Source organism: Doryrhamphus excisus, chromosome 14, assembly GCF_030265055.1.
Source record: "Doryrhamphus excisus isolate RoL2022-K1 chromosome 14, RoL_Dexc_1.0, whole genome shotgun sequence".
Taxonomy (NCBI): Eukaryota; Metazoa; Chordata; class Actinopteri; order Syngnathiformes; family Syngnathidae; genus Doryrhamphus; species Doryrhamphus excisus.
In genome coordinates this window covers 9991598-10019193 of record NC_080479.1, presented here as the reverse complement: position 1 = coordinate 10019193, position 27596 = coordinate 9991598, and the positions used below count along the sequence as shown (strand labels likewise).

General features: G+C 40.0%; 1 protein-coding gene across 1 annotated transcript in view; it reads right to left on the bottom strand.

Annotated features, from left to right (window-relative positions):
* Nucleotides 1-2381: 2381 nt before the first annotated feature.
* The window catches only part of khdrbs3 (KH domain containing, RNA binding, signal transduction associated 3), a 92372-nt gene continuing 67157 nt past the window's right edge, over nt 2382-27596 (bottom strand). Inside the window, exons 7-11 of the mRNA XM_058046658.1 lie at nt 20617-20699; nt 8896-8948; nt 7697-7820; nt 4980-5028; nt 2382-3832 (exon numbers count right to left, since the gene is read on the bottom strand). Coding sequence (XP_057902641.1) covers nt 7729-7820; nt 8896-8948; nt 20617-20699 — 228 coding nt within the window. The 3' untranslated portion in view covers nt 2382-3832; nt 4980-5028; nt 7697-7728. The remainder of the gene's footprint in view (nt 3833-4979; nt 5029-7696; nt 7821-8895; nt 8949-20616; nt 20700-27596) is intronic.

Sequence of the window (27596 nt, the reverse complement as noted above, 5' to 3'; positions counted from 1 at the left end):
AAATATTTATTATGTTTTCAGCCTCTAGTCCATATTAGACCCGGTCAACTTTAAAAACCACTGGTCCTAGTCTTCTCAAATCTGGACTTCAGTCATCTACATGCCCCCCAATCATTCATTAAAAACAGTTTGATTTACAAAATCTTTATTATGTTTGTTTTTAGCCTCTAGTCCATATTAGACCTGGTCCACTTTAAAAACCACTGGTCCTAGTCTTCTCAAATCTGGACTGGATTCATCTACATGCCCCCCAAACATTCATAAAAACAGTTTATGATTTACAAAACCTTTATTATGTTTGCTTTCAGCCTCTAGTCCACATTAGACCTGGTCCACTTCAAAAAACCAATAGGCGTAGTCTTCTCAAATCTGGACAGGATTAATCAAGAAACCCCAAATGTTCATAAAAACAGTTTATGTGTTTTCTATTTGTCAAAATGCAATAAAGGCACATTTAAAAAAATGTTTTCAGCCCGTATTAGACCTGGTCCGCTACTACTAGACCTAGACTAGTCAAATCTGGACTGGATGAATCTGCGATCCATTTGTGAAAACTACGGCTGTAATTTGAAAAGTCCATTAGCGTCACCGTAAGACAATACATGTCAGTGGAGAAGAGTCTTATCAAGAAGAGAAAATGTTTTTTATTGTTTTCAGGGTGAGTTACAAACCAACAGTGATAAAACGGCACATTTAAACTGTACACGAGTTCCCAAAGGTGACATGAATTGCACACAATGACAATGTATGTACATCGGGCGTGATGGGGCGTACACGTGGATGCTTCATAACGTCACTGCTGTTCCTTTGCATCCCCTCTAAACCTTCTACTATCTTTCTATCTTTACTTCTTCTACTTGATGATTTGCCTCAGCAGCTACTCTACGTACTAGCCTTGCTTATAATATCAGCGCTACTCTAAAAGCACACACAAACGCACCGTAAAGGAAAAACAATCGAGCGTTTTATCGAACACAATCGGGCATCGCGGCGCTCGTCTGCGTCGCCTCCTCTTTCAGTCGAAGCGTCGTCGTGATCGATTCCTGGCACTCCCAGTTTCCACTTAGCAGGCGAAACGCCGAGACCCTGGGTCACATGAACACTCACTTGCAAGGCACTTGGACATTGATCAGGGCGGCCCGTCGGCACATTAAGAGCCTGACACTTCATTACGGAACAAAAAGGCACCCTGATCATAATTAAGAGGGAGTGCACGCTGCACAATGAAAGCATTGTATTGGACTGAGGTGTATCGCATGTGCTAATGGTAGATTGTTGGCTACGTCCCGGCTCTATTCAGAGGGAAGTCGCCTCATTAGCTGTGGGAATTAAGGGACACCACATATTTTAAATGGATTTCCAAATAGAGCATGCATACTATAGTTGAATGGGCTTTTATATCATTTACTGTAGGTGGATTTACCGTGGGTGTGTCCATGTAGGTCTGATTCGCCAAGGGGGATTTTTCCTTCTACAATGAGTGTGTTGCTGCATTTTGTTTTTCACTGTGGGGGTTTACTCGATTTGGATTTGCTGCGGGTGTGTTTTTTTTTTTTTTTTTTTACTGTGGGTGTGTTGATGTAGGTTTGATTTAACACAATATTGCTGTGTTTACAGTGTGTTGCCGTGGTGCTGGATTACCATAGGTGTTTCAGTGGAGTTTTACCGTGGGTGATTTAAAAAAAAAAAAAAAAAAGTATTTTTAGAGTACCGCATGATTTTAATTCACTGTGGGTTGATTTAACCATAGGTTTGGTTTCATTTATCATGAGTGTGTTGCTGTCTTTCTGATTATTTACCATGGGTGTGTCACTCTAATTTTGATTTACTGTGGCGTGTTGATTTAAGGGTTAAAAAAATATATTTACCACAAATGTGTTGCTGTAGTTCTGATTTACCATGGGTTTTTTATATTTACCGTGGGGGTATTGCTGTCATTTTGATTGACTGCGGGTGTTTTTTTTTTTTTATTTTATTTACTGTGGGTGTGTTGCTGTAGGTTTGATTTAACACAATATTGCTGTGTTTACAGTGTGTTGCCGTGGTGCTGGATTACCATAGGTGTTTCAGTGGAGTTTTACCGTGGGTGATTTAAAAAAAAAAAAAAAAAAGTATTTTTAAAGTACCGCATGATTTTAATTCACTGTGGGTTGATTTAACCACAGGTTTGGTTTCATTTATCATGAGTGTGTTGCTGTCTTTCCGATTATTTACCATGGGTGTGTCACTCTAATTTTGATTTACTGTGGAGTGTTGATTAAAGTGTTGATTTAAGGGTTTAAAAAAATATTTCCTCAAATGTGTTGCTGTAGTTCTGATTTACCATGGGTGTTTTTTTTATTTACTGTGGGGGTATTGCTGTCATTTTGATTGACTGCGGGTGTTTTTTTTTTTTGTACTGTCTGCTACTGTCTACTGTGTGTTAACTTTGGATTTTGATTTACCACAGGGCCTTGTTTTCATTTCCCATGGGTGTGTTGCTGCGGTTTTGATTTACTCCGGGTGATTTTATAGTTCCATTGTGTGCTATAGTCTTATATATCATGTCTATAGTAATTAGGATTTACTATTGGTGTGTTTTTTTTGTCACCCCATGTGTGTTGTTGTAGTTTGGATTTACCATGGGTGTTTTTATTGTTACCTTGTGGGTTTACTAAACATGTCTTCAGAAGTTCCCTCGTGTGTTGTAGTTTAAAAGTTGGCATGGGTGTTTTTTTATTTTTTTATTTACTGCGGGTGTGTCGCTGTGTGTACTTTATAGTTTGCTTTGAACGCTTCTGATTGGTGCTGAGAAATGTCTGACATCGTATGAGAAATGTCCACCTAAGCCCAAAGTGGGCCCAGGTTAGAAGTACAAGTACAAGGTAGTTGGGTCCAGTAGCTGCTTGGTCGCCTCCGCGGTTCATCAAAGAATCCCAGTTTACTTTACCAACCAGGACTAGTCGGCTCCAGATAACATTGTTATTTGAAGTCACTTCAGAGAGAGACAGTCAGCCCCCCCCCCCCTCAAGGAGGTGGCGGGGGCCAGGAGCATGTAAGCGTGGGGTCGATTGTTATTGTCTGAGCCTCTGCCCGAGGTCTCCGGCGAGATTCGCTTCCTCTAATGGAAAAGCATTGTCTGCCAGCCAGGACATAACACGCCGCGACGGAGTACGGCCGGGCTTTGTGGACTTGTACTGTAAGCCCCCCCGTCCCTGCTGAAAGCTATTCTGGATTTGTAACAGCCACCCGAGTCGCTTCTCATTAAGAGGTACAAGTGGAATGCAGATGGGTGGGGCTTTGGAACGCCTCCGTCATGTGTACGGAATTCTGGGGAAGAAGTAGCTGCCTTTTTTTAGCCACAATGGGACAAGAAGCCAAGGCACTTATTTCTTGATGATGGTGGCTGTAATGAGCTCGCTGTCACTCCTGTTTGCATATAAAGCATCACTTATTTAGCTTTCTTAGCTAATAAGTGTCAAGTGATGTCTCACGGAGGAGGAAGATGACGACTCCTCCCTCTTAATGAAAAGCAGCGCAGGTTCACAGTCAGTTCAGAGCACTCCTGCGTGGACGTCAAACGTATACAAGGAAATGTGAGGGAAATATTCTCTGACTGATCATCTCCAGAGAGCGAGGAGAGGAACTCCATTTGGCTCACGGCTTTTCTCCCTCTCGGTCTCCACCCCTTCTCGCCTTCTCAGCAGACGTGCCAAACATGTTTTATTATTTTTTTTTATTGCCTTCACTTCCCCTGCAGGATTCACCCGTGAATGTTAGTCCAACACTCTTGCCAATAGGGAGATTTCTTTGGGAGCCTTTTGGGGGTTTTCTTTTGTGCGGTTTATCACATCTGTAGGGGGGAAAAGAAACAATATGAGCCACGATAAAGTCAAACAGAAGCAATCTATCGTTCTTTTATTGTGATACTCAGCCTGCGTTAATACCACGACCACAATTCACGGAATATCATGCAGACAGATGAACTCACAGGAGGAGGATGGATTATAATATAATATCAGCTGATACTGATACCGATATGTGCAACATGACATATAGTCTGTAGTACAGATGTATATATCGCTTTTCAATAATTACAGTATTTTCTGGAGTATAAGTCGCACAATGCCAAAAATGCATAATTAGGTAGGAAAAAAACATACATAGGTCACATTTTTTGTGGGTAATTTATTTTAACTACTTGACCAAAACAGACATTACGTCCTCTTGGAAGGCAAGTTCTAACAATAAAAGAATAGAGAACAGGCTGAATAAGAGATGCTAACACAATGCTTATTCAGCTACACAAAAAATAAACATGAACAGAAAAGTTTTCCAGTGTTTATGTAACATAAACAGTTTTTTTTATTTATAAGTCGCTCTGGAGTATAAGTCGCAGGAACAGCCAACCTATGAAAAAAAAGTGCGACTTAGAGTCCGGAAAATACTGTATTTGTACCAATAATTATCAGACATCCCTAATTAAAATATATAAATATTATGAGAATTATGTAAGATAATGAGATATTTTATTATAATTTTTATGACTATAATAATAATAATTCACTCAAATTCACTTGTGATATTTTAAGAAATGAATGGCAATGAAGCTTTACAAATCACGTATCTTAAGTAATGTTAATTACAAGTCACAGGAACAGCCAACCTATGAAAAAAAAGTGCAACTTATAGTCCGGAAAATACGATATATGTTTTGTTTATGTTAATGAGTAATAAGAAATGATCTATATTTCTTTTTGGGAAACTAGCACCTACTGGCAACATTTTGGTCATCGCCGTCGGCGTGTTGACCATCCTATCATACAACAATCTGATGCAGTTCAATTCCACAGAAGAGAAGACGCTATCACATCCAAACTTTCAACTGCTTTTAGTTTGTTATTCAATTCCAATACCAATACGACAGGATACGACAATGAAGCTTTACAAATCGTCACTGATAAGTTGAGTTTGCGTCCACGATGGAGAATCCCACGTACCTTAAGTACCAGTGAGATGATGGATGGTCCAGGCGGACTGGCCCCCAACCTAAAGTGGAATATAAACAATACTATGAGTGATAAACTATGAGTCACTAATTATCAGCAGCAAATATAGAACATCTTTCATGATTGGCGTATAGGATATTTATGTCCTTAAACAGTTCATGCTATTTATCACATTGTTTACTTTTTTTTGTTAAATATATCTAATTATTGTCATCTTAACGGCCTAAACAGACAGGAAAACATGTTACACTTAAGTTTAGAGAGCGTTTATGTGCAGCTCCGTTCGGGGAGGAGTTAATCTGGGTCAGTTTGTTTACCTTGTGGGACGGAGGCGGTCTTTTTAAACAGCTACTGCTGCTGTCCTCCCTCTGCTGAGGTCAGCTGGGGGTCATTTAGAGTCTCTTTAATGGACGGGGGGAAAGGAGGGGGGGGGGGTCTTTAAATGCGGGCCAAAAAATAGAAGAGAGAGCAATTCCCACCCGTCGGAGGGTGCGGAGGAGGCCTTCATGCAGCGCTACGAGGCACGTCTGTCGGGGTAAACACTCACAAAGTTAATGCGTGTTTACGGATGATGATGCTCCGTGTGATGGACAGCAAATTATACGAACAAACAGAGAGGAGGTGCGGCCGGGGAGGCTAAAGCCTGCCCACAAAGTGCATCACATACAAGGTCACCACAGCCAACTCCATTTAGTTTAAATTAAAAGTTTGCTTTTAACGAGTCAATGATTACTCTCTCTCTCACAAGGAGCTGTTGGGTTTTTTTTCCAAATGTTTATTCAGCATCCACAAGAGGGAAATATTAAAGGGCTTATATAAGTCCGGCATATTCACAAGCATTTCATCAGAAGTAGGTTCGACAAATAAAAAAAAAAAAAAAAAAAAAAAAGTTGGGATGTCACAAGTGATATTTAAACGCCAAAAAAAAAAAAGACAAAAAGCATGTTGTGTGTTTTGCAGGTTTGCTTTTTAAGTTCCCTATTTATGGCCGTATTAAAGGAGATGTTTATAAGCACAACCATTACATCCACATTGTACGCCATGCTTCCATAAGCCCTTTAACACTAATACAAAAAGGAGGAGACAGCAATACAATATGTATACAGTTCTTCTTGTTTACTTTACAGGGGACACACTTTCCACCCAGTACTCCTTCTGGAAAGAAAACAAAGATATCTACATCCTAGAACGAAGCCATTACATCTTTAGTGAGATATTAAGGGAGATACATGAAATTGTACCGGCAACTGTGGAGAAGCATTGTATCTCCTCATTGATACAAACACGGCTGGCGATTGGAGTAGCCAGCGGGGGTGGGGTTTTATCACCAGGAAGAAGGGTTAGCATGAGGCCCACAGTGAAAAGAACACTATATTACGAGAATCAAGTTGGGTGGAATAAAGTCCGAAAATTATGACAATGAAGTTAGCGTTGAAGAGTTCCTCGAGTAATTTGACTACTCATAATATGATGACAATGAAGTTTGAGACATTTGTCATTAAATTACAACTTTATTGACATTATATTATGAAATAATATATATTTATAGGCGGTCATTCCTCATCATCGCAATTAATTGGTACTAGGTACCAAACCCGTGGTAACTGAATTCAATAGTAATAAACTGAATATTTTCATAGTTGGAGCATAGAAAACCTGTTTATGACTTTCTAAATACAGCCTTTACCGTTATTAGAGCCCTGTAGACACAAAATAACACCCCTATAGTCACCTTTACACTCCTTATTCGTCTTTGACAGCATATTGCCACTAATGCGCAGGGTACGGGATCACTGCAGGGACAAAAAAATGATGTTGCTATTTTGGGGAAAAAAATGTCCCATTATTATTAGAATCAAGTTGTAATTTTAGTACATTCAGTAAGTACATTTAGGCCACTAAAACAATATTATTTGAATTTTATGAGGAAAAGTCATAATGATAATAAAATTGCAGGGGACAAAAAAAATTGATTTTGCGAGAAAAACTCAATAAAAAATTTGAGTAAAAGTAATTTTTCGAGAATAAAATTGCAGGCCACTAAAACAGTTTTATTTGAATTTTACGAGGAAAAGTCAGAATGATAATAAAATTGCAGGGGACAAAAAAATATTTGTTTTTCCGAGAAAAACTCAATAAAAAAATTAGAGTAAAAGTAATTTTTCGAGAATAAAGTTGCAGGCCACTAAAACAGTATTATTTGAATTTTACGTGGAAAAGTCATAATGATAATAAAATTGCAGCGGACAAAATTTTTTTTATTTTCTGAGAAAAACTCAATTAAAAATTTCAGTAAAAGTAATTTTTCGACAATAAAGTTGCAGTTTTGTACGGAAAAATAATTTTATGATAAAAATACAGAGAGAATAAATTCCTAATTTTATGAGACAAAAAAAATGCTGGTTAGTATAGCAGTCAGAATTTTACGAGGAAAAACTCCTCCGATAAAGTCAGCCATGTTGACCCCAATTCTTGTATTAGCTTTTTAGCTAAAATAGGACCCTTTATAGTGGCGATTATTTCTCGTAATATATATGAATTCTTTTCAGTGGAGCTTTGTAGAGGAGGGGGATGGGGTTGTCACTTTTTAAACCATTCATTCCAAGTCCTTCTATAGCTTTTTTCTTTTTTTTTTTTTGTTTTTTTTTAGGGGTTATTTTGCAGGTTACGGTTTCATATCTAAAAACATCCATAAAAAACTCCATTACTTGGCTTGTACCATCCAGGGGGACACAGTTCATCAGTATCTGGAGTAGGGCTGCTCTCTGTACACTCCCTTGGTCGTCCTCGCCGACGGCGCCTTGCCGCGACCGTTCACCCACTCTTCTTGACCTGATTAGGTGGGAGGGGAGGATGGCAAAGTTGTTAAAACATTCACGACCCGACGGACGTCTCTCAAACTTGTGGTAACCGCAACGACAGCGAGGGAATACCTGGAAGGTTTTGTGTGAGATAATTGAAGCGGATGATGAAACGTGGAGTTGAAAAAAGGCCCGTTTAGAGGCTCCTAGCTGAAAGGTCACCATTACCATTAGCCGCCATCAGCCTCTGGTTCTGTCAGTGGGAAAGTGCCGCTATCGATGGCACCTTTTGTCTGATCTGCAGCCAGTGTTGAGACTTCCCTGGAGCTGCGGCTCACAAAGCCCTTGTATCTTTTTTTTTTCCCCCTCCTCTTCTGTGTACAAGCTGTTGGCAGCACAGCCGATACTCCTTAATTAAACCTGTCACCCTTTTCGCCGAGTGTCACTTTGAAGAAATACACCATTTTAACCTTGTGTTTTGAAACCAAGGAGAAGCATCCGCATCCTTGCTGTTATCTCCTCCTTTGGAGCCGTCGCCCTTTGGGTGACTCGTACAGTTAAAAAAAAAAAAAAAAAAGAACTTGGCAGGTTTATTTTATGTGGCGCTACGCAAAATTCTAATGAGCTAAACGCGCTTGCTTCTTTTGCTTACGGAGGCAGAAAAGTTAAGCTGAAGTTTTGTTGTTGTGACTTGTGGAGAGTAAACACAAATATCCTCAAAATGGAACCACCGAATGTTTCTCATCATGCCAAGAAGAGTTCACAAACAATGCCCCGCTAGTTACTATGCTAACAATGGAGCAAATGATAACAATGGCTAATAAACATAAACATAATTACTGTTATTTACTGCTTTTAGCTGTGAAAAAAACAAAGTATCTTCAAGAGGATTCAATATAAACATAGTTGAATTTTATGACTTTATAAATTTTTAAATAAAGTATTAGAGCCCTGTAGACATGAAACAACACCCCTATAGTCACCTTTACATTCCTGTTGTTCTTTGTTTACACCACACAGCACAACATGAAAGGAAATGTGTGTAGGTCACTCATAAATAAAATAAAATGAGGCATATGTCATTTATTTTTAATAAAAAAACTCACCGTACGACTCGTACGATTCTCCGCTGTGTCCGTATTCATAGTAGTCATCTGAGCTGAAAAGTTAAAAAGAACAAGTTATCATGACCATTCATCTCCCTCTCAAACACAAACAACCACTCAGGCCTTGAACGCAGCACAGACGGTTTTTGCATGTGAAAGTTAAAAAAGAGGAGCATTAAGCAGCATTCAGGAACACGTGGTTCGCCAAAGATAGATCTGCGCTTCTACGCGGCTGAATATGGAGACGGAGACGAGAGGTGGCGTCCTTAATGACAAACAAAAAGATGTGGCGAGGCCAGTTGAGATGCCGACGGAGCCATCGCTATCGTTCAGCACCGGCGCTATCATTCGGGAGGCAATTCATCATAAGGCTGCCACTGAGTCGACACCAGCCGTCACAGCTGGGTCCTCGTCGGCTGTCTCTCTGTCATCCGGTGTGTGTGTGTGTGTGAGTGTGTGTGCGCGCGACAGAGCCCGCCTCGACTGCAGCGTGGATTAGAGGGCTGAAAGCACCTGAAACCTCCACGCAGAGCGGCCGCTCGGGGCACGGAGGTGACAGATTGGAAGTAACGAATAACAGTTTATTTTAAACTTGGTGTGACTGGAGTGGAGCAGCTTGTGCAGGAAGAAGATTGCTCCTATTTTTGTTTTTTCGGGAAGCTCGAACTCCGTTTGCGGCAGAACATTTCAATTTTAGAGGACATTATAGTGTAGAAGTATATGTACACGCCAGTTGGCTGTACACCACAACAACACTCTATTTTAGTTCATCTAAAAGGAGAAGGAAACATATTTAAATAAATACCTATAGTTGTTTTTTAATTTATAATTTTACATGAAACATGAATATTTTTGGAATATGTATGACATTTTATTTAAATAAATAATATTCAATGAAATATGAAAATACTCATTTTTTGTTTGTGTCACACATTAAATTGCAAAGTAATTGCCAATGAGTTTCTTGTATTATTTACTTCATTTTCCCTGAAACAGACAAACTTATTTGAGTGATTGGCTGGCGGCCAAGAAGCTGGGATAGGCTCCAGCACCCCCCGCGACCCTCGTGAGGAAAAAGCAGTAGAAAATGAATGAATGAATGAATTATAATGTAGAAGTATTTGTACATGCCAGTTGGCTGTACACCACAACAACACTCTATTTTAGTTCATCTAAAAGGAGAAGAAAACATATTTAAATACATAAAGTTGTTTTTTAATGTATAATTTTACATAAAACATGAATATTTTTGGAATATTTATTACATTTTATTTAAATAAATAATATTCAATGAAATATGAAAATACTCATTTTTTGTTTGTGTCACACATTAAATTGCAAAGTAATTGCCAATGAATTGTTGTATTATTTACTTCATTTCCCTGAAACAGACAAACTTATTTGAGTGATTGGCTGGCGGCCAAGAAGCTGGGATAGGCTCTAGCATACTCGTGAACGTGGCATAGAAAATGAATGGATGGAACAGGAGAAAAAAAAAACTTAGATAAATAGATTTTTGTATTCAACCACTTGTTGCTAGGCAGAATAACCGAAGCACCGTCGAATGGCAACATTGCAAGCCAGACGCGTGAATGGCAAAGCAACAGGCAACAACAGGAAGTGAGTTCAGCTCTATAAAATAAGGACTAATAGATAACTACTACCGTAATGACCGCATTTACAGGGGCTAGTTGTGCATCATATTTTGTGGGGGGGTTCCACATCTGATTGACTGCTGTGCCGCGTATACAAAATACATGGCAAAGTGCATCATTGCAACCGTCCTTACACCTCACAGCCTTGAGAGTGGCTCTTAACCGCGAGTGACATCAATGTTTTATTGTTTTTTTTGTCCTGAAAGAATCCTTACAAGACAATGAGGTCATTGGAGGATGGATGGGGGGGGGCTAAATAAGGTTTAGCATACATTTTTGCCATAAAAATCAGTCAGTCCGATGATGCAGATTATCAGCATTCAAAAAGAGGCCCATTTTATGTGTCGGGTTTTCCTGCATGCATCCTTTCCAACTAAAAACAGCAACGCTCACGCGGAGGCATCCTTACATGTTTGGAGGCTGGCAGCTTTTTTGATCTTGATTTATTTTAAGCATCGTTCCTCGTCAGTTGCGCTAAAAAAAAAAATAGAAGTGGCACTACAGGCGTTCTGTGAGCAGTGAGACACCTCCGCTACCTAGCAGCATTCTATCAATGAAAGTTAAGTTGCAGATGTACGGCACACTAAACTACACTCACTTGCACTTTATGACATCCAATGCTGGGAGTGATCAATTCTGATTTTACAAAGATAATCATGCTCAGTTTGGATCTATTAAATGAACAATAAGTCTGTTTTGTTGGTGGTGGTAAAAAAAACAAAACAAAAAAATTTGATTTTGTTGGTGGTGCATGCTAGCAATGCTAACATGCGAACATTAGCATGCAAACACATGGCATAATAGTGCAGAGTGTTCATATATGTGTCTAGCTATAGAAATGGCTAAACATGCTACTATGCCAATGTTATGCTGGCAATGCCAACGTGTTTAACGTTACGTGTTTAACGTTAGTATGCTAACATCGACCATGATAGTGAAGTATTTAAATAATGTCAACCTATGAAAATGGCTAAAAATGCTACTAAGCCAATGTTATCATGCTGGCAATGCCAGCGTGTTTAACGTTAGCATGCTAACATCAACCATGATAGTAAAGTCTTTAAATAATGTCTGAAATGGCTAAAAATGCTACTATGCCAGTGTTATCATGCTGGCAATGCTGACGTGCTATGGTTAGCATGCTAACATCGACCAAGATAGTGAAGTCTTTAAATAAAGTCAACCTATGAAAATGGCTAAAAATGCTACTATGCCAATGTTATCATGCTCGCAATGCTAACGTGCTAAGGTTAGCATTCTAACATCGACCAAGATAGTGAAGTCTTTAAATAAAGTCAACCTATGAAAATGGCTAAAAATGCTACTATGCCAATGTTAACATGCTAGCAATGCTAACACCTATCATGATAGTGCTAAGTGTTAATATACTATGTGTCTACCTATGAAAAAGCTAAAAATACTAGTAATGCTAACATTAGCATGCTAACACCTAGCATGAAAAAAAAACAAAAGAGAAAAGAATGCACTACAAGCCGACCAATCACAGCCTTTATGATCTGCGTCAAACTATGTGGGAGTGTTTGGAGGGGGTGGAGCCAGTGTAGTGTACCCTGGTGGGTTAACCCTGCAAAGACGTTTTGTTTTATGGCAGCCATGTTTTTTTTAACAAATCTTGCTGCAATATTACAAGCCTATGCTCATCAGTGGGTGTACCGAATTTTGTGGTGATTCTGCAACCCCCCCCCAAAAAAAAATTCCAGTGGGTGTTGTGCAGAGCGCATCCAACTTTGGTGATGTAACTAGTTTATTGGTTAAGTTGTCCTAGTTAGCCACTCCTAGTTGTCCATCCCTCGGGTGCCGTCGCAGGTGTAAATGCACGTTGGTGTTTGGAAATAGGTCAGCTTTCCATTTGGCATTCATTAGCAGAAGGCCGTCGCTGCTTTTTGTCCTCCGCATCGTAGGAAAAGCTGTCAAGGTGACGCCGTGATGCGGACCAGGAGACACCACGACACCAAACAGTATGTGATCCCATGCCTACTTTCCCTCAGGAGACGGGGGGAAAAAAATCCTGGCCTCTGTAATGCATCTGTCATCTGTGTAAATGCCTCATCCCGAGCCCTGATGTTGCCGTTAGGGCCAAACAGATGGGGGTGTTAAAAATGAATGATGTAGTACACGTCCCAAGTGGACTGTGTTGTCTTACGCCACCATTACTCTGGCGGGGCCTTGTGATGAGTCTGAAGAGACCTCACAGGACATTAAGAGGCTGCAGAGCTAATAAAGTCTGCATGTCTTCATTCAGTTTGTCCTGCTCTCGGGCTTCATAACAGAGAAATTCTAAATGCTTGGTTGGAGATGACCACAATGTATTCCACAGATGCCTTCTAGTTGGTCGTGAAGTCTTTTCACCAAAATTTCATTTTGGTGAAAATACAATAGTGTAGCCTGAGGCACATTGTAAAAATTCAACAAGAAAACTACAAAACAAAACAGCAAAAATAGAAAATAATGTACAAAAACTAAGTTAAAAATTAAATATATTATAATATAAATTTATATTATATTATTGAATTATTATTATCTATGAATTTTAAATGTACTGTTTTAGGAAAAGGTAATTTAGAAGATGATATGTAGTGTAATATCTGACGTTGTGTGCGCCTTTAAGCGGCGGGGCTAGCATGTGTTAGCATGGCTTGCAATGTGGAGAGGTGTAGCTGCATGAATGTTCACTCATGCATGCCCCCCCCCCCCCCCCCCCAGTAGTGAGTCTATGTAATGTCTTATCTATATCTAAGATGTTTTTATTTTATTTAACAATACACGTGTAAAAGAGTCTAGAGGGGTCTAAAATCTAAAAAAAACACATATTTGCAAGGTTTTCCTTATTGCGTCGCATCTGGAACCAATTAACCTTTTCCTCAATGAACCGTGGCTCTATATCTATTATCTTATATCTAAGATGTTTTTTATTTTATTTAACAATACAAGTGTAAAAGAGACTATAGGGGTGTTATTTCATGTCTAGAGGGGTCTAAAATCTTCTTTAAAAAAACACATATTTGCAAGGTTTTCCTTATTGCGTCGGGTCTGGAACCAATTAACCTTTTCCTCAATGGACCGCGGCTCTTTATTATCTTATCTATATCTAAGATGTTTTTATTTTATTTAACAATACAAGTGTAAAAGAGACTATAGGGGTGTTATTTCATGTCTAGAGGGGTCTAAAATCTTCTTTAAAAAAACACATATTTGCAAGGTTTTCCTTATTGCGTCGGGTCTGGAACCAATTAACCTTTTCCTCAATGGACCGCGGCTCTTTATTATCTTATCTATATCTAAGATGTTTTTATTTTATTTAACAATACAAGTGTAAAAGAGACTATAGGGGTGTTATTTCATGTCTAGAGGGGTCTAAAATCTTCTAAAAAAAAAAAAAATGGATCCCCCATGCCTGCAGCACTCATGCATCCCCAAAACACGATGTGTCCACCATGGCGGTGGACAGGGGGTCTCTCAGCCAGCTAGCTGACTATATTTCTATGCATGCTGACCACTCTAAAGTGCATGCAAGTTTATTTGTATGCATTTCATTCCGGTATTAAAAATATTTTCTGAAAGGTGGTGGGGGGGGGGAATACAGTATGTCCCTGCTGGACAAAAAGGGCTACTCTCCAGATGGGAGACAATTAACAGTGTTTCCACACAACTTGTATCTCTACAATACAGTACATCTCCTCCAGCCAAGTGTTTGACTGCCGGCTTGTTGCGCATTGTATCTGTGCAACATTTGTCCACTTCAACACAAATTGGCCCCCCGAAAGCAGACCGCTTGCAGTGTTGTGTGCAAAAAAGCCAGCGGAGCGACGAGGGAGTGTGGACTCTAAAGCACAATAGTAGTCTAGTAATGGGGTGTTTTGTTACCACCACCAAAATGTTAGTGCAGCATTTTTTGTTGTTGTGTTTTTTTTCCCAACTTTTCACTGGTCACTTTAAAATCCCCCCCCCAAATAATAATAATATGGTAGGCATTTTTCTTCTGCTAAAGCCCAGTTTTATGAAAAGACCATATTTCCCGGGGTGACACGCTTGTGTGATGCTCCTTTTTTTGTGCAATCACGCCTTTCATTCTCTTCTGGCGCCCGGTGCAAAGGAAAGTGCTGAGTACAAATGGCCCACACTGACCCTTCTGATTACACCAGCCCGCTAGTGATTTTTGCAGACAACAATACAAAAGAAAACATCTGACGAGAGAAAACAGCATGTCGTCGAAGGCCTGAATGAAGCTCACACACATTTAAATGTCAAACTTCCCCTATGGATGCGCTGATTGCTTATTGTGGGGGCTGATTGCAAAGCTAACACTATAAGGCAGCCCCCCCCCCCCCCCCCCCCCCCCCCTTCGTCCAAGCTGTCTTCCTGCATCTTTTTAGGAGAAACATTACTACTCTCCATTTGACATATCCAGGGAAAGCTAGTATAGAAGGAGCAATATGTTGACTTGGCCCCACCCCCTCTTAGAAGCGGTCAAATTCCCTCAGCAGCGCCTGTCACTCTTCTTGATGAGCTGTCTACTTTCAAAACAGCATCAAGGCGCACTGCAGCCCTGCAGGTGTCTGAGTCTGTCAGCTCGGCACGGCCAATCGGCTAAAATTATAGAGCCCAAAAAAAAAATGGTGTCGACTAAATGGTTCTTCCGTGAAAAGGAAGGAGATCACAAACCGAGGCGTCCTGCCTGGACTCTGTTTTTACATGTTCGGTTTGAAATGTGTGAAGCCAGGGCTGCAATTATGGTTCTTTCTCATAGTGGATTAATGGAGTCATCGCTTAGTGTGGCCGAAGGCACATTGTAAAAATTCAAAAGAAAACTACAAAACAAAACTGCAAAAATGTTTAAATCTGTCAAAATAAGAGAATCTATGAGAAAAAAGTTTCTTAACGAGAAAAAGTAATACTTTGATTTGCAGTGCTATTCAAATGTCCAGATGCAATCTGTAGCTTGTCCAAAAAACACACAATACACACAATACCTAGCCCATAAATAGAATTCCCACCGCAAGACATGCTGGGTAGCTTGTGGTACTCTTTCTCCCAACATTGTTGTCCATGTTTGTCGCATTTTTGCTTGATTGTGAGGTATGTTGAAGCTGTTGGACAAGTAAACGAGGAGCTAACATATTGTTCATAGTTCATATTACTGTTGCAACTGGACTACCCAGCATGCCTTGCGGGCATTTTGAATTAACAGTTTGAAGCTATGGGTTAGTTGTTGATTCATGTGATGTGTTGAGTGTCGTTCTGCTTGGTGCCGCCTGTGCATACATGCCCCCCGCACCTCCCAAAAAACGTTTTTTTTCCATAATAACAATCAAAAAATCAGTTTTCCATAATACTATGTCAACACTGCACGTCTAGCTATTTGCTGGAGTGCTGCATCCTGGCCACAGAGTCGTTAGTGTTAGCATGAAATCCCAATTTTGCATGTTGTGGTTATTAGAACATGCTCACTGACATTCCTGCTACTATTTTGGCATCCGACCAATAAGACATGACGGTGTTTGGTGACAAGAAAACCAGAGGAAGTGTAAACTGTAATCTGTTAGCATCCTCATTTGTGCATCGTGTCAATATTTACACTTGCTCCCAAAGTCATGATGTACATATATACGTATCACTATATACTATGGTACCCATTATGTCATTGGATGCTCATATCACCTCCTACTTTGGTACGAGGTACATTATTAAAAAAAAAAACCTTAAACTGTATTATGGAAAGCAGGAAGTGAACAAATGTAACAGTTACTGATTGTAAAAGTACCAGATGGAGGGGTAGGATTTAATAAGCTTTGCTTCTTCCTACTCCTTTTGGACATGTGGAACTGTGAACTGATTATGGGATGCACTCAATTGTAATCTGATGCATGTTCAAATGAAATGAAACCATTACCAAATGATGCACTTGTTGTTTAAAAAAACAAAACATCTACCTATGCACCTGTGGGCCCTCGGGGTCCTACAGAACCAAAGTAGAGGTACAAGTGATGGTGTCAGAAGGTGACGATCCTGAGGTGTAAAGTGTAAAATAACGCTTTCATCCCACTCCGGCTTTGAGGGAGAACCGTGACCCCTGCTAGTACGCGGCATCCATCCTAATAAAATTAAAGGCTCCTCACAAGCCGGCTTTCTGACCTCATGGCAGTGGAGTGGTACTTAATGGCTCCGCTTTCTAATAACTCTCCTGTGATATAAAGCTTGTGCTGCTTTACAAACACGTTTGGAGGATGCTGTGATGTGGCTGTCGCTGTCATGTGATGCTCTCCGAGGCTCTCCCTCCTGCAGGCGTTCGCTCTGTTCTGTAAATATCACTAAAAATGTCTTCAGGGTGCATAACAGTTGTTTTTTTTAATATCTCTCAGGTTGTGTGAGTTGCATTTACTGTAGCTATCAAAGTAGCTCATGCCAACATAATATACCTTTAGGTAGCTTCTTCTGTAGGAAAACACGTTTGTTTACTTTGTGTGGTATGTTTCATCAGGTCAACCCGTATTTACTTTTCAGTGCGTGTGCATGGAAAGTTTTGTGAGGACAGTAAAAAAAAAACTGCACCAAAGTAGAGACCAGGGCTCGACAATAACGATGTACCGATGGCCCGGGGCAAGTTAAAACAAAATTCGGGCAAGTAAATCCAATCATTAATATTCCCGTCGGGCAAGTGCACTTTAGCATGCCGTACTGCCAAGAGTTTTTTTTTTAAAGCGGTTATTGTTGGGTGTTGGTAAAACACGGACTGCATAATTCCGATGGTAATTTGCAAACCAATCCTTGCAAATCTTGAAATGGACCAATCAGAATTGTTTATTTAGACCGCGGTCCGTAATCCACAATCCGCGTTTTACCCACACCCGTTCTTGTTCGCGATCAACCAATCAGCGATCGTTTTACTAGGAAAACATCTGTCATGGCGACTGCCAACATCGTCTAATTGTTCAACAACTTGTGAAGGAAAACATCAAAAAGTGATGAACCAGTGCCTCCTAAACAAGTATTTTATTAGCGGCAGCAAATCAAATGATGGCACAGGTGAGTGAATCACATTGCTGTGACAATTTGAAGTGGTCACAATGAAACACCACCCATTAGATCCAAGTGCTGATTTTGCACAAGTTACAAAATCTAGCGGTTCAATTTCTCTGTGTATTTTTCTCACCTTTGCTTCACAAATTATTGTTTGACCATTGAGCATTTTTTCTGGATTAAAAACACTTTACTAGTACACAAATGTGTAAAATGTTTCATTGTGGTGCACAACTTATAAATATCACTGCTTACTACGACTACCATGTGTAAGGTAGCATGGCTTGCCATGTTAACATACATCTCCACAAATTTTCAGACATTCCTCCAAATATAATGCATCAGTACTATTATCTGATTAATTATCAGCATATATTGATATATGATATCATTATGGCAGTCTTTTCATTTTACATGGGGCAAGTTCGGGCAAGTAGTTCTCACCTTAAGGATTCCCCATGGGCAAGTAATTTTTGTTTTTAACGTAGAGCCCTGGAGACTGTTGTGTACTGGGGAAACTGTCTCTTTTTATTCATGATAATAAAACTGTTGTTTTCAATTTTTAAGAAAATGCTCCCAAAATATGCATTTTCTAATAATGCATAATAAAGCAGCAATGAGCTAGTCCACCTATAAATGCTACATAGTGCGTAATATTTTCCGACTAAAAGACAGGAACGCATATGGACCTCATTTCGCGAGGGACAAAAGGCATGGAGGATGGAAGCAAGTCAGCGTGTCCCTGCTGCAGGAAAGCCTGGAGGTGTGTACGTGTGGACAAGGAGTGTGCTAACAATGTTTCTCGCACCTAAAGAGCTCGCAGTCACCAATCTGAGCTGTGACTGCTTGGCAGGGTTTCACTTTGCCGGAGGATAACAAGCAGCACAATTTACAGTGTCTCTGTCATGGAATTAGCCCGCTGGCTCCGACTCCTAACAGACCTTCTCTTTGCAAGCGGGGAAGCGTAAGACAGAGGAGGCTTGTAGTGCTGCATCTGTAAATGCGCTTCTGCTTAATGAGTGTTAGAAGGAGAATTAAGGCTGTGGTCACGTTTGCTTCGCTGACAACAAACTCTAGTACGTTTGCGTGCTAGTGGGGACACTGATGGGCACCAAACACGCAGAACAAGTTGAAAGATACGGACACAGGCTAGTTTGCGCTTTAAAAGTATGTTTTGGAAGCTTTTGGTGATTTCTAAACTGAAAAAAATTGGCACAATCGAATAAACTCTTAACTTTATGTTACACGCCCTTTGACTGGCCCTTTTTTTTGTACAATTAGGACTTTATTCCATGAACTTAATTACATTATTCTAGTGGCTTTTTTTTCTCCTAAATTTGCGACTTAATTCTAGGAAATTTACGACTGTCTACTAGTAAAATTATTACTTTTTGTCTTGTAAATTTACAACTTAATTCTCGTAGTATTCAAACTTTTCTCATTAATTTACAACATTGTTATACATTTATGACTTTCTCGTAATACCATATTACAGCTTTTTTCTGGTAAATATACAATTTTATTCTATATTCGAGTAAATTTCTGATTTTCCCCCCTTTTTCTTGTGAATATGCAATTTTATTTTATATATTTCTAACTTTTTTTGCATATTTACAACTTCATTTTTGTAATATTACAACTTTTTATATTACATCTATCTTTTAATATCCATATATATATTTTATGTTACAACTATTACAATTTTATTATTACCACTTTTTAATACTACAACTTTCTCGTAAATTTGCGACTTAATTCTAGGAAATTTACGACTGTCTAGTAGTAAATGTATTACTTTTTGTTTTGTAAATTTACAACTTAATTCTCGTAATATTGCAACTTTTTTCTCATTAATTTACAACTTTATTGTTATACATTTACGACTTTATACATACAATACAGTATTACAGCTTTTTTCTGGTTTCTGAAAAAAAGTTCTGATTTTATTCTATATTCGAGTAAATTTCTGATTTTTTCTCCTTGTAAATTTACAACTCAATTCTCTTAATCTTGCAATTTTTTTTTCTCGCAAATTTACAACTTAATTCTCGTAATATTACAACTTTTTTCAGTAAATGTACGACTTTATATTTGTAAATTTGCAACTTTATTCTCCAAATCTCAGACTATTATTTTTGGTCAATGTGCCCCTAATTCGCCGTCGTACGTAACTTTCTTTGTCTGCCTTCCGGATACATAACATAAAAATCTCTTGCACTTGACCCTACCGCATGAGACAGACTCAATTTCCACTCCCACTCTCCTCACCAAAACACTCCCCCTGCTATTTAGTTTTCTGGCAGTAACGGTGACCCGCCTTTCTATCCTCCTTAGCGAGGAGGATAGACCTCGGCATGTCGGAGAATGAGTAAAAGGTGTCCCCATCGGAAAAGACAAAGGGTGATGTACAGTACAACCTGACAATGCCGTAAACAAAAGCATCCACCCCTGCTGCCCACAAAAGACAAAATATGTCCCTTTTGCCCCGCAGCTGCTGCCAATACAATCAAATTGTGGACATTCTAAGTGGGCCAAGAGTCATTATTTCTGTTAAAAAAAAATGGCACCGACAGACATGCATTGTTGCGCTTGGTTAAAATATAGCATTACACCAAAAGCCTTTTGACCTTGTGATGCTGGAGGAGAGAGAGTGATCGCTCCCTGGATGCAGAGAAATCAATATTCTGCATTTAGCTGTCTTGGAGCCTTTGTTAAATGGACAAACATCCTCCCTATGAGTGTTTACAATGAATTCAGAAAACGGCAAGTAAGCAGAGTGGGCTTTGTTGACAGTCATAATAAAGCATATGCTCTGAAGCTGACTGTTTAAATGGAATTTAGTCATCGACTCCAACAAAGGAGCCTCATTAACAGGAAGTACATCTGAGCTCCTTGCGCGACAATTTGATTGCAAGATATTTCTTTTCCAATATAAATAACCAGAAGGCTGAGAATAATCTTGCCTCTGTTTATAAATGTCTTCTTTTATTTGTGTTGTAAAATGTATGACTCGAAAGTCACCACTTACTTCTGTCCTTGATTAGTGTAGTTGTTGTCGTACGACTCGTAACCCTGGTCGTCATACGCTGTTCCGTAGTCGTCGTCGTAGTCCTGGAACACAACAGTCGGCAAGTGACTTACGGTACCCAAATGTCAAGGGCAGCTGAAAAGTGGATTAAACAGGAACCGCTGACAAGAGCTACTGTTGCAGCCGTAACACACGTCAAGATAAAACCAAACCTCAACATCACTTCCTGTCCGCCAACCACTATATTCTCCTAGCACCTCCTATAGTCACACAGTTGGGAATGGGTCTTTATATTTATGTTTGAAATACCTTATTGTCTGTTATGTCTACTATATTGGGTAATATGAGTATAAAGGTGACTATAGGGGTGTTAGTTGTGTTTAGAGCAGGGGTCTCAAACTCTGGGGGCCACCGGAGCTAGGTTCTGGGTGAAGCCGGGCTGCATCAGGTTTTCAAAAAAAAACCCAAAACGCATTTATTAAAAACTGGAAAAAAAATCAATAAAAAAACTATCTATGCTTTTGCTTCTGCTATACCCTACACTTTTTCAGTACTTTGGTTCCGGTTTTCCACACCAAAATATCTGATAAAACATTCCACTGTTCTCAAATATCTTATTTTTTATTTTTCTATACACAAAATAAGATTAAAAAAATAAATTAACAAATTAAGAATAAAGACAATAAATCAATTAATCAGTAATAAATAAGTAAAATAATAATAAAACAGCAAATAAGAAAAACGTAAGAAACCACATACAGTTGGTAGAGAAATTATTTTTTTCAGATTCAAATGTACAGTATTAACAGTTATTTAACCTTTAACATGAACATTAATGAAACTTAATCATTTGACCCAATTAGCAAGTTAGCATCATAGCATCAGTTCCATCTGGGAGCAATGTCGTAACTTTAACAACATGTTTGAGGCCCTCCACCTTTCGGGCGGGGCCTGAACCTCGCGTCAAGCGAGTGACAGCGGGAAGGAAAGAAGGAAGGAAGGAAGGACGCATGCCGCGGTCACGACTCATCACCACCTCAAAGCCTGAGCATTGAACATCTGTTTGGACTCTGGCAGTGTGCCCCGTCCACCCCTCCGCACGGCGGCACGCCCCCCCACCCCTCGCCGGCGCCAAGAGAAACATCAAAGCGATCCGTTGCCGCACCCGTCCTAATTCGGGATAAACGGGGACTTATGCTCCACAAAAGGTTTCGACCCCTGGCGACATGTCTCTTATCCCCCTTCGCGCACTTCTCGGCTAATTCCATCTGCGGCTGATTTGCATGCATGAAATTAACGTCTGTAAGATTTAGCCGCACAAGAAACGCTCATCACATCCGCTTTATTACGAAGGTGCTAATTCCTGATTACAAGTGCACATTTTGCAAAAGTGACGGAATGGACTCTTTTATGTTGAAGTCTCCTGGAAGAAGTTAGTGTGAGGAATGGTATGACCCAGTCACTCTAGTTTACTTATGCTGGGCTGTTATAAATCACTGCTTTAAAGGGATTTATTTCATCTAAGAGCATCATCTTTTGACTTTGTTTTCACTTTTGGAAGTCTGCTGTTTGTTATAGTCAACAATTTGCCATGCAAACGATAACTAAGGTACTTTAGTGTGATATTAGATGGCCCTGAATACCACACTCCACTCTGGTTGCTTGAGGAGAAGTTGTGTGGTGCCACCAGCTGGTCTGCATGTACCTTTAGACCCCCGAATATTAGACGTCCAGCCTTACATTCAGATGAATTTGGGACTGTATATTATAATTGGTACTTATGATGCATTTCTCCAGGTTACTGGTGTGCGAGAGTGACGTTAAGAAAAGCTCTGACATGCTTGAGGAGATGCGGTTTGCAAACCTGCTGTTTTCAAGTACAAAGCACCCGATCCTGAATATAAGATGACCATTTATACCAGGGGTCTCAAGCACGCGGCCCGCAAGCCAAATGTGGCCCGCAGGACACTAGTTTGAGGCCCCCGCCTTGATATGAAAGTTTAATGTTAGTGCGGCCCGCGCAAGTTTGATATGGATGCTGTATGGTATCATGTACCCAGAAAAAATTATTACGTTTGATTGATGTTCATGTTAAAGGTTAAATAACTGTTAATAGTTATCCTCCCTATCCGTGTGGAAGTGGTAAGTTTTTGGCTATTTAAGTTTAAAGGAAATAACTTGGAGGCTACCGTTTAGGTCGCTAGATCTCTAGTTTGCGAGTTAGCATGTGTCTCAAGACCCTGCAGTTGCGCAATATGTTGTAAATAAAAAGAGTATAAATGTGACTATAGTCGTGTTTTGTCATGTCTACAGGGCTCTAATCATGCTTTGTTAATTTATGTGGTTTCTTAAGTTTTTATTATTTGCTGTTTTATTATTTATTATTATTAATATATTTATTACTGCTTGATTGATTTTCTTTATTTTTGATTTGTTTATTTTTCATCTTATTTTGTGCAGAAAAATAAAAATTAAGATATTTGAGAACAGTGGAATGTTTTATCAGCGCTTTTATTGTAGAAAATCGGAACCAAAACACTGAAAAAGTTTGTATATTTTTCTGTTTTTAATCAATTCTGTTTTTTTTTTTTTGAAAACCTGATGCTGCCCAGTCTCACCCAGACCCTAGCTCCAGTGGCCCCCAAGTAAATTGAGTTTGAGACCCCTGATCTATACCAACTATTCCATCATGTAAACACAATACAGTCGTCCCTCGTTTATCACTGTTAATTGGATCCAGAACCAACAGTGTTAAATGAACACCTCCATAGTCAACTTTACACTTGTATTAGTCAACACAGTGACATAATACGAGAAAATAAGCCATCTCATAAGAAAGGCACGTGTTAGCATCTCTTTTTCATGACGTGGATCAATCATGTTTTTATTTAAGGATGCATCTGACAGACAAGTGACCTCCAGTCCATGCATGACCTTAACATAAAATTCCATTATTGTCCTACAAATTGTCCGACTCCATTCTTACCAAAACTGAACACTATAAACCAACTTGCATGCAGCAACCTTATCTTTTCTTCAAAAATAAGCAGCATTTCCTGACGTTAACAGACAGACTGCAGAAATAAACAGTATAAAACGCCAGAAATGTCACACTGATATGAAGTCTTTGTCAGAAAAAAATCAATTTTTTCAGTTTGTTTCCAAACTCCAAGAAGTGATTCTTCTTTAAAACTTATATCTATTATCCAGCTTGGAGCGCAAGTGCTGGAAATAAACAAGTGTTGTTATGAATATTGAATAAAGCAGCGACACAGAAAGTAAAAGCGTGTAGCACGGGTTGCAAAAACAAGCCTAAGCTGTCAAATAAAATTGCATTAGTACTTGTATACAGCCGAGGCGTGCAGTGGATAACAAAGTCAGCTGTCACCTGTGAAAATGCTCGACTCAAGGCCAAAGCTTAAGAACATAATACAATACAGTAACAGCTGTCCTTTTCAATGCATTGGAATATAGCGAGTTTTGACATTTAACGCCAAATGGCACATAATATGATAATACCATAACAATGCACGGCTGAAGCCTACTCAATGCAAAAACTACACACACATCAAGGAATATATTTCCTCAAGAGGAATTGTGAGGCTTTGATGCAAAATGAAAGCTCGTCTCAGCGAGCACCAGGTGCTCCTGTTGGCCCCTCCCCCATTTAAAACCACTCACAGGCAGCTCCATCTTATTTGTGACATATCAAGGATTATGGCTGTGACCAATGTTCGTGCATCCATCTTCTCGGATTCACATTTGTTTGTTTTTCAGCAATAGACAGCTCTCTGGTTTTCATGTTGTTTTCACCTCTAAATACAGTCTACACAGGCAAAACTTATCCTACACATTCAGTGTGATTTATACACTACCGCTTAAAAGTTTGGGATCACTTGCAAATTTCTTTGTTTTCCAAAGAAAAGCACATTTTCCTGCATTTCACAAACATTTTTTTCCCATTTCACAAACAATTAAAATGAATCAGATGATTTTCAAAGAAGGATGTACATTTTTGTCAGTCCATTTTGTCAGTCAGTCAACTGTCAGTCCTCTGCATCAATCTCCTGGTATGGTTGCTAATCCAAGTTCATCATTTTATTTTAAGGCTAATAGATTATCAGAAAACCTTATAAACCATATATAAAATCTAAACTAAAATCTCTTACCATGCTGTTAACTACTCCCTTCAGAGAGCAGCACAAACTGGGTCTAACAAGGAAAGAAAAACGATGCACAACTGTGCAAGAAGACAAATATCTGAGATTGTGTAGTTAAAGACAACCTGGCAGCTGCACTAAATAGTACCCATCAAACACCAGTGTCAGTATCAACAGTGAAGCGGCGACTTCAGGATGCTGGACTTCATGGCAGGACTGCCAAGAAAAAGCCATATCTCAGACTGGCCAAAAGAATTCCCAAGTGATCCCAAACTCTTGAGCGGTAGTGTATATTGTTGTTGCCACCCCACTACCCAGCATGCCTTATGTTTACCTCTTAGCTGTAATACAGTACACGTACAGCAGTGGCAGTTGTTATGTGATGCGTTAACTTGCTGCGGATGTGCTGTGTTTTTGTTTTGTTGCACCGTGAGTAAGTATGTAATTCTCTTTGATGGACGGCCCCTCGGCCAAATATTTCAACCCGAGAGTCAAAGTATTTGCCCACTCTGTTCCAGATGTCGATGCGTGCATCAGAGCTTTGTAAACTCCATTGTAAATTCCAGCTTTACAGATGCCACCCCCGCCCTGCTGTGGTGTCGTTCTGCCATGGCATGATATGCTTCATCCACTGCATAACCTTGCACTACAAGGACCACATTAACCTTTAACAACGTTATTGTTATTTATTAGATCCCTTTACAAGGAACAGCGCTAAGGTCGACTGATAAATCACATCGGAAGAGGATTCCTTTTATTGGTGTCAAAATTGTTTGAACGTAAGACGACCAAAATACAGCGAGTGAAGCTATTGAGATGTCTGATATCTCCTTTACTCGAAATATCTTGGCGAGCACAATGGCGCAACACGCCTGCAACACTGCTGTGCCCCCGAACACTAGACAGGATTAGTGTGACAGTGAATTGTTGGGGAGAGAGGGGGGGGTTATTGGATGCGGGCAGAGCCAGCACAAGGGAGGCAGATAGCGCTCTCCCTGAGTGAGTCTTTCATTTGTATGCCAGAGGACGGCTGAGAGGCGTGTTGTTAAAAGATAAGGGGCGGCCTCAGAGGCCACTAAAGACACTAAAGAGGGCTCGGTTCTGTTGTGTTACAACAGCGCTATCACAGCTGCTCCACTGTGCGCCACAATACCACAAGAACAGATAGGCTGCCATCGATACTATGTTCTCTGCACCAGGCATAAATTACCATATTTCCTTATTTGTGGCTGCACTTGTGTAATTGTGTAAACTAACTTTCCTACTCCTGAATCGCTGCACGTAACGCATCGTATAATGGCGTGGTTATTAAAACCCATTGGTCGGCTCGACTTGGAATTTCTCACACAGTTCAAAAGGCTCTCCAAAACAAGCACTTTAACTGCCGTGTGTTTAGCCAAGTCAGCATGGAATTTGGTACACATCTTTGTACACGTGTTGTACACGTGTGTGTACAATTTGAGCAAGATTGGTTGAAAAACGGGCTGCACGGCGGTCGAGTGGTTAGCACGCGGACCTCACAGCTAGGAAATCAGGGTTCAATTCTGTGTGGCGTTTGCATGTTCTCCCCGTGCATGCGTGGGTTTTCTCCGGGTACTCCGGTTTCCTCCCACATTCCAAAAACATGCTAGGTTAATTGGTGACTCCAAATTGTCCATAGGTATGAATGTGAGTGTGAATGGTTGTTTGTCTATATGTGCCCTGTGATTGGCTGGCCACCAGTCCAGGGTGTACCCCGCCTCTCTCCCAAAGACAGCTGGGATAGGCTCCAGCACCCCTGCGACCTTCGTGAGAAAAAAGTGAAATGAATGAATGGCTGAAAAACATGGCCGCCGTCAAGCAGGACATACTATCAATGTCAGCTTTACAGATGCCATGAGTAATGTCCTGGTAATGCATCTACTGCAACACAATGATATCTGATAACTATGGCAATTATGCAATTGGATTAATTGGGGCATGTGGAGGCCATATTGGAGTTAAATACAACATGGCTATCATACGGGTATCAGAATCTGTCCCTATTTCCCATTATGTGTGGTTACAAATGTCTTGGATTTCTTATCTGAATCACAAGCTTATTCACGTCTAGCCTGACATGCACTTTCCAGGGAAGCTCGGGCATTCTTTGATGAAATAGCCCTGCAGAAAGCGGAAAGATGAAATGTAATATCGCTGCCTATCCCCGGCCTCTCCTCCTCCAGGCCGCGTTTCCATCCAGGACAGGCCACCAACAGCCCATCAATTCCACCCATACTGGTCACTATTCCCCTGCTCGTTTAGACTGGGAAGCCTTTTAGATCAAACTGCTACTTTTTTTTTTCTTCCAGACCAGAACTAATACTGACCAATGAGTGACCTTTTTGCTGCTGCAGTGGAGAGGCAATGCAGAGGATTTCAATCCGTTCAGCCCTTTGTCCATGAATCCACTTGTATTTTCACTGGTGTTAAAAATATATGACCAAGGGGCTTAACGAAAAGCAGATACAAAAGAACCCAACGGCAAGACCAGGAAACAGGATGCAATTAACACTGCTAGGCTCTCAACAGGACTGAACATGTACAGATGGGATGGGGGACATAAAGGAAGCAATATTTCCCTCATGTGTGACTGAGTGAGAATTGGTATTGGAATTGAATAACAAACTAAAAGCTTGGAAAGAAAGTTTGGATGTGATAGCGTCTCCTCTTGAACTGCATCAGATTGTCGATTGCCGTCGACGGCCATGACCAAAATGTTGCCAGTGGGTGCTAGTTACTTTCCCAAAAAGAAATATAGATCATTCCTTGCGTTTCTTATTACTCATTAACATAAACAAC